Raw genomic sequence first — 12,497 nt, forward strand, 5'->3', positions numbered from 1 at the left:
TAATCTTTCCCTTTCACACACACCTCACTAATGACGAGAGAGGAGATACTGTCAAAGCCAGGACTTTATTTTCCCACCATTGTGGGATAGAGAAGAAGACAGGAGGTAAATGAAGGCCAAAGAGATAGAGCTAAAAATAATAATAATTCTAGACTTATGTGAAGCAAAGCAGAGTGCCAACACCAGGACACAGCAGAAACCAGAGACAGCATTAACCACAGCACAAGGGCTGACACTGTAGCTCTGTTGGCTACTGCCCCATCGTAACATTGTCAGACAGATGCATCAAAGGTACAGCGGCGCGTGTGTGTCTGAGGATATCGGATTGCATGTATGTGTGTGCACCACTCACCACTTGCATAGCTGAGCTTCGGGGTGTGTGTGGCTCGATGAGCAACTGGCAGGGGGTCTGTCCAAAACTCCTGATTTGAGACTCTACAGCCTGGGAAGACAAAAAGAAAAGACAATAAACAGAAAGTGTTAGCCTTTTTTTCCAGATTTTCTTACATCACTGTGCCCCTTAATGTAAAATACTGGCACAGCCTCTCTGCCTAAAATGCTCACATCATATATATATCACATCACTACATGATCAATGCTGCATCTAAAATGCTCACATCATATATCTCCTAAGATCACATCACTACATGATCAATGCTGCATCAAGGTAAAATTATTGTACTTTAACAAGAAAACAAAGATGTAAAACCTAAAACACCGAGGGGAAAACATGTACACACTGACACATGTCGCCATACTTCATCACCGTTTGACACACAGTCGCACACACACCGATTTATCCTCCACAACCCCACCGAGAATCAGAGGAGGGCGGGACAGGCAAGGCTTGTGGGCTGGTTAGGTGGTGTTAATGAAGAGGTATAGGACCATAAATGTCAGAGCAGACGCTGGCTGAGGAGCCTCTGGACGTCATCACACATCTCATTGTCAGGCCAGCGAGCACGGGATGGAACGTACCCACCCAGTGTATAGATTCACAGGGTTACTACCAATAATACTGTGACAAACAAGAAGATTATTCTGTTTATTAACTTATTGTGTCTATAAAATGTTAGAACCGTATCGGTGACCTCTTAAACCTGCTCTTTGTCTGATGGACAGTCCTAAAGCTAAAGACGTTTACTTAAACAATAATCAGATTATTACGATAAAATAAAAGCTAAAATTCAGACAATAAAAGCTCATCAAAATTTTGTGTTGACTAATGGCTAAATCAAGTAACTGTTTGACCAGTACTATTAGTATTAGCAATCACAAATACAATGAAATGTTTATTTTGCTTTAATTGAATGTCATTTAGGAATAAACAGGGTCTTTAAATCCAGCTATATCTAAGCATAGAATACAAGGTGGTGTTCAATATTTGCTTAAAAAAAATCTCTGCATGTGCTGGAACTCACAAAGACAAACAAACCAAAATAAAAAAAACCAACTCTTACTATGAAATACAAAAAACAAAAGGAGTGGAAGTTTGTATAACAACATTAAGCAGATACTACCCAGAGTAAGAAAATCTATCATGTGAAACAGATACAGTATGATAGATGGTTTGTAAAAGAGACAAGCTGAGAGAAAACGGCCAACACAACATTATGACAGCCCCGTCAGTATGTTGGTTTGCACTGTGCTTGGCTGTGTAGGAGTGACAGTGTGTGTGTGTGTGTAGGCTGAGAGGTTTGAGCCTGACTTGGCGAGGCCTGTTAGAATGAGCTCATGGCTGAAGCCTGCATATGGTATTTCCATGAGAAAAGAGTTGGGAAGTTTGTCGGCTCATATCCATTGTCTGAAACTGACTGAAGAGCGGAGGCCTAGAGGAGGAGTGCGATCACAACCGGCCATTAAAAGGTTCATCAGCTCCTTTAGAGCTAAGAATCATGCACCAAAATTGTACATAGTATTTGTCATGTGAATGCAGAACTAAAACACCATAGATATCTTATCATTCTCCCTTCATCTTCTTTACTGTGTGGATTTTCTACATTCTGCAAGTTTTGCACTTTATGGTTGACTGTCACATTTTTACCTTTATCACTCAGCTAAACTACAGGCTGGGAGCTTATGTATAATACGATGTAAATTCGCCACTAGCCCTGTTAGAATGATCTAAAGTATATTTTCAGATGTAATACATGACAAGGAATGACGAAAACCTGAAGAAAAACTTCTAAACTGCCCGTGTGTTATCAGGAGTGTCTGTAGTTTTGTGTTCTCGCCTAAACTATATTTACCCTATGCTGGCCTGAACACATGCATCTGTGCACGCATGATAAATGTGAGGAGATACCTCTATGATCCAGGTGTATGTACATGAACGCTAGTCTGTAAATGTCTTTAGATGAAGCCCCCCCCACCCCTTGACACACACACAATAATATTAAGGATCAAAACTCTACATGAGTGTAGTACTTCCCTGTACTTGTGTTCTTGCGGATTCAGTCACAGGCCAAGTACCGCTCCAATTCAAAGTCTGCATCCAGCCAAGTGCACATCAAAAAACCAGAAGTGTTGTTGCTCCACCCATTTTATCGAGGATGCTTTGGGAGCTGACTTGTGATCTTGACCCTAATCATGACAGGGAATCTTTCACATTTACCTATCTCATTAACAGTTAGTCTGACATCAGTGCATGATTCAAGGTCAAAGTGCATCCTCCTCCTCCTCTGCCTATAGTGTGGAGCGTTCTGTTTAAGCTAATGTGTAAAAGAGACTCCTCAAACCTGTCTTCATTAAGTTCAGCGCTGACATATATGAGGCTATGGAACGTCAAAGTCCAGGTCAGCATGTCCTCTTCCTATATACCAATGCTCAGCTTATTATATAAGGGGCCATCCACAAGGCCAATCTCTTTTGGGGGCACTGGCCCATGTCTGATGAAGGTTTTCTATACATTTAAATGGCTCCGACGCCCCCGGCTCAGTCGTCCCAGTTTACACTTTGATTTACTCAGCCACTTGCCAAGATGGATCTCCATGTAAAACATGCTGCTTTTATGTAAATCTCACCAATAACACTCTCTGTGAATAAAATACAAAACAATAATGAAATGACTAAAAGCTAAACTAAAAGGACCTGGTGTGATATTTTGCATCTTTGGCTTTAGATGACCACGATGTAAGAACAACAGTAAATAGAGCAAAGGGAATATTGCCCAAAAAAATAAACAAGTGGGCCTTGTGTTTAGTGAGCGACTTCGGCTGAATGTCAAAGCAGGTTCGCTCGCGTGGGTATATTTCCCCTCTTCTGCCGAATTACGCAAACACTGGACAATTCAGACGGGGCTCTGTGCTTTGTCGCTGGTGTAAGGGGCTGTGGGATTTTTCCATAATCACATGTGAAAAAGGGGAAGCCCTGTAGAACGATGAGAAGGCAACGTAGGGTGTGTTTCTCCTTATACACCGAGAAGAACCACAGATGTGCATGTGTGCCATTCACAAGGGTGCACATACGAACACAAAAACACATCTGCACAGAGTGAGAGGGGGGCAAAGTTTTGACTTGTGGTGGAGGCAGGACAGGAAGTAATCATGGTTTTGAAAAACACAGCAGCGGCCTCCACAGCATTCCCTAATCTGTGCTGAGATATTCCAAACTCTCTTGCAGAACAGAAAGGCACACATAAACATACAACCGTGTGCATTTATGCTGATGAGCACACATAAATATACAAAACCATACACATACCAATGAATGCATGTATACATACAGTACATATCTACAAATATACAAGGTATGATCCATGAAAATCTCTGGATTTGTGTTTGAGAGGCTGGTTGGCGCTGGTGGGAGTTAGCAGCTGCTAAAGCAGGAACACAGAATCAGCCAGCCAGGACTACAGAGCCCTGTAGCCCTGTCTACTACCTTTTCTGACCCAAACATACATACACACACTCATGCGACCCATCCCCCTGACACTGAACAGCCCCGGGGCCTGTCCTAATGCAGCCTAGCTTGGCCCAGACACAGCTCAAGCTGAAGCAGTTGTCACTCAGTAATGGCAGACTCTGGGGACACTTTCAGACTCAAAGCCCTCACTTTCAAAGCTCTTGCTGCCCTCAGCCACCAGCCTGCGCCCGGCTTTGATGAGGCCCAGGCCTGGAATTCTGTTTCCACCTTCGGCACAGACGGGGCACACTTCCTTCCACACAAACACAGCTGAAGGAGAGCCTTGGCTTGGCTTACAGGGATAACACTGCTTGGGTTTATTTAACTAATTAGAGCGGTCTAAATGAGAGTGTTTAAACCCAGCAGACTCTCAGCATCATAGAGGGAGCAGGAGGAGAAAACACACCATTATATTTGTAGGTATTCTTCACAATACAAGGGTCAGTATCACACTTCTAGTGTTAAATGTGGCATGGGTATCCTTTTAAAGCTTGAATATATAATATTCAATTAAACTGTGATATGTTTGAAAATTTTACAACAAACAAGAATCTAGATCCCATGTTTTCCAAAACATTTGATGAGTCCTTTTACCACATTCATTATTTACAGCGCACAGTAATTTGTAAGGGCAAAAGCATTTGCAGAGCACACAATATATAGAAGACTTTAAGCACTGATGGGGGACATTGATCCTCCACTGGCTCACTCCCATGGCCACTGTAACGGTTTGGTAGAAAACGTGCAGTGCCAGAGATCCAGTTCTGTGCTGCGAGTGTGTGTGTGTTAGCCAGAAAAATGGGTAATGAGCTTGGGCTGAGCGTGGAAATGACCGGTGTACCCTGGTAATGAATCTGCATGTGCTGCGCAGTTAAAGGCCAAAGCACATCTGGATGGGAATTGGGGTGAACGAGGTGATAAATCAAGGATCTACCCCTGGTGCCCGTGATGCTCCAGTCACTAAGCATGAAGGGCAGCAGAGCAGCAGAGGCACTTTCATCCCTTTGATATATACTGATCTCATCTCCATTTATACCTCATTTCTATGAGGACCTTCACTTAAAGGATAATTCTGGTTTATTACAACTCAAGCCTTGCTTTCATTGTTTCATCCATTACTGGTAATAACGATGTTATATTCACAACTTCAGTGGCTAAGATGAAGTTAAATGGCAATGTTGCTATACTGAAGTAGGATGGTGCAAGGAACAAGCAACCAGAGGATCACAGATTTTAAACAAACCCCAGGGTTAGCTATGTTAAAAAAAAAGTGATTAAGATAATCTATGAGAATGTCTGACCAATCACGTTTCTTGTCCTTATATTGAAGCAATATTATTATTAGTACCATATTTCCAGATCTCAGCAATTGCTTTAACAAGCACACTAGTTCCCAAGTCAATAAAATGATGGCCAAAAGTAAGAAAATTACACTCACATTGTGTTAAACTGGAATTAGCCTAGTGACTATACTCTGACAAGAATAGGATGAGAATAGGAAATAGGATAGGCGCCATTTTTGGTAGTACAGCCTGGATGTCTAAAGGCTGATGGGAGCAGGGTCAACTGTCCTACTGCAGGCTAGCTGCCTTTTATAACCGACTGATGAAACTGTCAGGCCAGTGTTTGGCTGTGTTTTTCTTTGCTGCACTGTACTTTGTGTGGTTGCTTTCGGCCAGGCCAGTGTAGCTTTGCAGTGCAGCAGCTTAAAGTGCGAGGGATGAATAATGGATGAAAGCCAGGGAGGAAACTTTAAGGCGTTAAAGTGGAACACTTGGTGTGGAGTGCTTTCAGAGGTACCACACCGGGGAAAAGCTTAGCTCAGCAGTACCTGCCAGGACATTGTTAGCTTAGCTCTCCCATGCCATTTTACAGCCAATTTAACATGGCTAATGGCATCAAAAACCTCGCTGAAATACAAATGCACAGAATGGACAGATGCTTTTATAATATAGTCAGATTAAGCATCATTTTGGGAGTGCTAATGCTCAAGTGTACTTACTGTAAGATGGTATTTTCCCCTTACTCAGCATGATCTGCCAGGGGAGTTAATGCAGCCATGCAGTACTTAAATGTATATTAAAAATGTGTGTGTACCTGCATGTGTTGTATCATTTAAAAGCCTCACCTCTCTGAGCATGGGGTCGGTGATGGAGCTGAGGTTGACCGCGCCTTCGTAGGTGAGATAATAGAAAACATTGAGGGCCCTGGTGGCTTCAGGACCGTGCTGCTTGTAGCCAAAGATTAGATCGATCCACTGGTGGAGCTGGCAGGACACAAACTCACTCTCTAGAGCCTGTAAATGGAGGAGAGGGCAGAGGATTACGAGTATTGTAAACGTCAACAGATGCACACCATTTACACACCATACTCTAACCAAATGCTACTCCCCAACCATGTTCCTCATCCCATTACTGAACAGCAGTTATCACTAATGCCTCTCAAAGACGAATTCCACAGAGAAAGCAAAATTTCCCACTAATTGTTCCTGTGACAGAATCTGCCAATGATTTCTATAACGAGCAAAAAGCACAGTAAATCCAAATCGTATCATGCGGGAGCATCTAAACATTATTGAACTCTTGTAGTTCTTTAGGGAACCATTTCAGCTCCTGTCTTTGTTTTTTTCTCTGCCAGTTGTGGGTGGATAAGAGCACCGTGTTGCTCTTCTACAGACGCCTCTGCATCGCCGTTATGCTGAGATACAAGCCGTTTTCTCTCCTCATTAGCCAGCAAAGGAGGGAAAAAACATTTATGGTTTCCTCATAAAAACAGGCAATTGTGTTAATTTGTGTAAAGCTGTCGGCTCACAAAAGCCCTCTAAATGTGACCAAATTAAAATGAGGCAGCCCTTGATTGTCATTGCTGCCTTGTGTCACATTAATTTGTGACAAAACATTAGCCTGTGCTACACTTAAATGGCAATTTATATCATTTAAATTTTTTACTGCAGAGAACGCCGCATCCCTCACTTAAATGCGAGTTTCTGACAGCTCATTCTGCATCTAATTCCTCCCCACTCTCTTAATTACAACTTTCAATCAAGGAGGACAGCTCGGGCATAAAGAGGAGGCTGTGTGCGTTCGAGGTATGATGATCTTTTCACTGCAGCTTGAGTATTCACCGAATTTTTGATGCCGTCACAGATTTCATGATTGGAACCGATGAGAATCTTAACAATGCAAATACTGTGTGAATAATACAGGAGTGGGAATCATATCATTGACTCTTAAGGGGGGGGGGGATCCACAAGACAGAGACATAAAAGGTTTTCATGTTCAGTGTTTGGAAACATGCAAATGTGTTATTAACTAGGGCCAAGCACCGTTATCAACTATGCATATGACTTTGTCATAGGTGTAAAACTAATCCCATACACTGTAGGTCGATGGTTATTACACACACTGGTATTTTGGACAATGCCCTGCTTAGACGTAAACACTGTTCTGAGGGCTGTAGTCTTGACAAAATTAGCAGATGGAGAGAGATTTGTTTGTTCTTTTCCCCTTTGTGCAACTCACTGGATGACATTCTCTGTTAATAGGGTTGAACTACGGCTGCTGTGGTGGTCACCTTTAGTATTAAGACAAAACAGAACACTCCTAGAGTCTAAGACAGTCTAGACTCCATGTCTATCTGTCCTTCTGACAACGTATTCACAGTATATTAGTGTGTTTAAAGGCCAGTGTCATAGGCCAATGCTATTAATGTTACATTATAAACCAGGAAAACCCTCTTTATTCAAACACTTCAATGCAGGGAGTGTGGTTAAATAATGTGTGTGTATGTAAGTAAGAGAAAGAGAGAGATCAGTTCATTATGCGCCAAGTCTGACCTTTGATGGTCCCTGCTCCCTTGTTTCTAAAACTAAAGCGGGGTCTGATGGGCATTTAATGTGCTCTGCAATCTACTGTCAATCAACATGGGGAAACAAAGAGCAGCTATGTTATTGCGGCTCTCTCTCCAGAGGCTCACCTTTATGGAAATCACTCGCATGTACTACTTGGAGAGGGAAAGAAACGAAGTAAGTAAAAGTCGACATTGGGCTGTGTAATTCTGCATTTGTTTGGTCTGACACCATCAAGGCTCGGCAGTTCCACGTGACTGAAGTCTAGGTGTAACAGTTCCAGCAGATTAGATCTCAGAGATTCAACAAACATCTGCCTGTGGGGATGCAGTAAACTACTTTGATTCTTTCTCTTCTAAGCTCTTTCACAACCAGCAGACTGTTAGTGTCAGGCAGGGAACAGTTAGACTGGGATTCAAGAAAAATGACACCCATAAAAGTTCTAGACCAAGGTGTCCATATCAGAGGTACATTAATCAAAAAACTGTCTAAAGACAACTTGATTATTGCTTGTACTTTAATAATGAATAGGCATAGTGATGTTCAGTCACTTCTCATTATAAATGAGGTTTCCGGTTCTGTACCGGAAACAAATTCCTTGTGTGTGTGTGTAACATACTTGGCCAAATAAAGGTGATTATCCTGATTATTATCCTGTGATTATACATCATATGAAAAAAACCAAAACAAGCAATGAAAGGAAACCGGGCTACTATCAAGTACTGACTGTGTAGTCAAACCGTGATATTATTTTATGTACCAGACGCCTGCAGATCTGTCAAAACAACTTCAACACACATCAACGAGCTATACTGTTATACTAGGAGACATGTTCCTTCACTACACTGAACCAGACACTGTAGTTTATTTAGACTCGATCTCACATATGCCGTCCTGCTGCTGTAAACAGCCACAAACTCACTGTGACAAATTTGTGGCTAAACATAATCCATAATTTCTCATTTAAAAAAAACATTGAAATTATATATTTGTGACCCATTTTCAAAGACTTTCATCTTCAGTGGGAACAAACGGGCATTGAGGCTGAACGCCACAATGGCACATGTCAGGGAAGTTTAAAAGTATCAAGAGACAAACTAATGCATCACCAGCTTCATTCTTACATTAATATTTTATAATACTGTGAACAAAGCTAGACAAATAGCATGCTAACACAATCTCACAAGTGGGGCAGTGACAACAAAATCAGCAGTGACATTAAATTTCCACCTTGTATCAAAGAAGACTGCGTGTGAGGAATTTCAGCTACTGGATGGACAAGCCATCTAAGTCAAGTACTGATAATCCATTAACAATGTGCCAGGAGAGCAGGTGTGGAAATGCCTCCGCGAGCAGAACCACACTGTGAAAACAGCTGAGCAGAAGGTTGGGGCAGACAGCAGATTCCTGAGGTGGGATCTGGTGCCACTTCAGGAGAACCAGGCAGGATTATTGATGGGCCAATTAGCAGCCAGTGTGTGTGTCATCCCCACCCACAGGGGACTCCTCTGATAATTAATGAATAATTTAGCATGCCTTTATGTAAATGCTGATAGGGGGTAGAAATCATTGGAAGCCCCCATTTCTATTGTTACAGATTTGACAAAGTACACCTTTGAAGCAAAGGGGGATTCCCTTTGTTGTGTATGGTGACGTGTTTCCAGTGGAAACAACAATTTGGGATATTCTCTTATGTAGAAAAATGTAATGGTCACTTTTCCCCATCAGAGCCAAGTATTTAAATGCATATTATTATTTTCTCTTTGTGGATTTTGTACTAATTTGGCATGTGGGCTGGTTTTTCAGTTATTGAACAGAAGGTCACATTTTGACTGGGACTGTCAACACGTTAGTCTTTAGACAGTGATAAACTCTAGACTCAAAGACATGGCATTGTTATCTGACACATCAGACTGAAGACACCAAGTGATTGCAATTAACCAGCTGTTGGACATTAATCCTTTGGAGGAAAACCTAAAAATGTCCTCGACTCGCAGGCTACTCTCCAGCCTTGGAACGCCTTGGAATACTTTTTCTGCTTGCAGGAGGGTGTGATTTATTTTTCTCTCTTTTTCTTTTCATCTCACTTCGGACTTCTTTTAGTGATTATCTTTCTTTGCTCCAAGGTACTATAAACATGTATAACCATGCTACAGGTCTGCAGGACATACGCTGGGCCTATCAGTGAAGTCTCTGTAGTGTGTGGTAGGCTTTGGGGTCCAGAGTGAGCTGAATTACACTGAAGCCTTAACGAGATGACACAATGCTTTCCTCCGATCCTAAAAGACGTATGGAGAGCTGCCCGTAAGGATGTTAAAATGCCACTCAACAAGTCAAAACACTCATTTGCATGCCAACTGTGGTGTGAGTTTATGTGCATATGCAAGTACGTGTGTCACTGACAGTGCGAGTACGTAATCGAATGCACATGTTGTATGCAGTGTTGTCAGCGGCAGGCTGTTTTCTTTTGTATCGATTACAGATGAATAAAGCAAACACTTGTCAGGTCTGTATACACTAAAAAATGTCTGTTTAAGAACAAGCTGATCAAAACATCCTGAAAACCACATTCAGTATGTGTGACAAAAAAACACCACACATGCTGACATAAAACAGTATGATTCTAAAGTAGTAATTAAATCAAGATTTGTTTTGTCACATTGTACTCTTACTGTGAATTGTAAATTAAATTATTAAATCCCATCAGTTCCACATGTTTCAAACTGCACTAAGCATCATCATGCTTAGCAGAAGCCAGTCTATTCATCTTACTTCAGTGCCAATTCATCATCCCTCTTGTTCTGACTCTTTATTCTTTCTCCAAGTTCAACAGCCCTCTTTCATTTTCCCCTCTACTTATTCTCTCACTCTCAGTGCTATTCCTTTTTTTTCTCCTCCTGCTCTTTCTTCCAGTCATCTGATCCTTTGGATCAGCTCCTCCCGAGTTGCTTTGCCCTGAGGTTGACAAGCACTCTGATTAAAGGGCTTATTAGCTCGCTGTAAATGAGAAGCGGATTGTCATTTTGAGGCAGGCAGAGGAAGCCTGTAGCCAACAAGGGGAGAGGGGGCCCCCTACATAGAAGAGGAAAAAGACACACACAAGAAGCAATGGGTGACGTAAGGAACGAGAGCCTTGGAGCAGCCGCACAGCTAACAAACCATTTCCTTTATTCTTATATTCACACACACACTCACCCCAAGAGAACCCCAGATGGGTTGTGTGTATTACTTTAGTCTACCCCTCCTTCCTGTTCTACTAATTAGATAGGTCACAACTGTGAGAGTTCTGGCTATGGGTCAACGGAGGCACTCGCTGGCAAGTGGAACCTGAGACTCTAACCCCAACTCTCTCCACTCCTCTTTCTTCTTATTCCTCGCCCACTTGAAAAGCAAGAATATCATGTTATGTGGTGAAAAGAAGCAGAATGAGCAGTGATTGGGAAAGTATCTCCATAAAACAAACATGTCATAGTGCATTTGGTCTCAGTCAGATAAATGACAGTGTAAACTGCGAGAAAGCACTAAGTGGTACAATTTACAGCACAGACAATGTGGTAAAATGATACAAATTGAGAGGTAAGTGGGTGAAGCAAATGGTGCTGACTCAAACTATAAAAGCTATAATGTTGTGGTCGCAGCCTTCTCTTTTTAGTTTTAGGTTAATGCATGATTAGGATAAACAGTGTGATGCAAGAGAAACGATTATCTAAAAAGAGGGAAATCAAATCTGGTTAGAAAAAGCTTAAAATATAAAATTATAGGACATTAAGTAACAAGAGAAAACCATTAAAATGAGAAATTTGCAATGCCACAACTGTCTACTATTACGGTTCTCAAACACAGCTAACAAGCACCTGCAGAGAACCTAATCATCTGTCCACCCACAGAAAAGGCTAACAAGCTAGCAAATACATGCCCAACTCCATAAGACAAATCCACAATAGGCTCAAGTGAGCAAGAGCTAAGTCAACAGTCAGTCAGAGCTGATTAAACACAGGGCCATTGAGGAAGGATAGGGAGCGTGTTGAATGAGAGAATATTTGTATAGCTGTTGAGAGGAGCATTGTTGTCTCAGCTGATTATCAAGTCAGCTGGAGGACTGGATGGTCTCCCTGCCTGTCTGAAGGTGTGGAGGCCTCTCAACGTGGAGGGGAGATGATTAGGATAAATGACTCAACCTATGAGCTTGAGTGTATTCAGACTTTAAGGAGAGGTTATTATAGTGCTGGATTATGTGGAACTGCAGCTTGTTAGTCTGTGTGTGTGTGTGTGTGGGGGGGGGGTGAACAAATGGAAAAAGCAACCATCTCCTCAAAAGACATCCTACAGAAATACATGCTGTACAACAATATACTGAAACAATATAATTACCACACACTATCACAATTGTTAATCTCATGGTGGCACTAGAGGAAAAGTGAACACATCATCAAGGTCGATAACAGATATCCTCTAAGGATCATGAATGTCTGTACAAGACTTTATGGCAATCCATCCAATAGTTGTTGAGATATTTTTTCCTGAACTGGAGAAAACTGCTATAGCTAAAAGACTGTTAAAGACTCCTCTCACCCTGGTCACTGTTTGTTTGAACTGTTGCCCTCAGGCAGGTGTTATACTGTAGATCAGCCAGCACACACACCTCCAGACTGAGGGACTGTCTCTTTCCCAGGGCCATCTGTGTACTGAACTCTAATATGCATCGATAAAGGGACAATGCTGCTATGCTGACATACTTCACACTTTA

General features: G+C 41.9%; 1 protein-coding gene across 7 annotated transcripts in view; it reads right to left on the reverse strand.

Annotated features, from left to right (window-relative positions):
• lrba (LPS-responsive vesicle trafficking, beach and anchor containing) overlaps positions 1-12,497 on the reverse strand; it is a 180,951-nt gene that overhangs the window by 16,614 nt on the left and 151,840 nt on the right. For all 7 annotated transcript variants that reach the window (XM_020591706.1, XM_020591709.1, XM_020591705.1 and 4 more), the window contains exons 47-48: positions 6,032-6,199; positions 353-442 (exon numbers count right to left, since the gene is read on the reverse strand). In XM_020591706.1, coding sequence (XP_020447362.1) covers positions 353-442; positions 6,032-6,199 — 258 coding nt within the window. The remainder of the gene's footprint in view (positions 1-352; positions 443-6,031; positions 6,200-12,497) is intronic.

This window comes from Monopterus albus, unplaced genomic scaffold (assembly GCF_001952655.1).
Source record: "Monopterus albus unplaced genomic scaffold, M_albus_1.0 scaffold15.1, whole genome shotgun sequence".
Classification (NCBI taxonomy): Eukaryota; Metazoa; Chordata; class Actinopteri; order Synbranchiformes; family Synbranchidae; genus Monopterus; species Monopterus albus.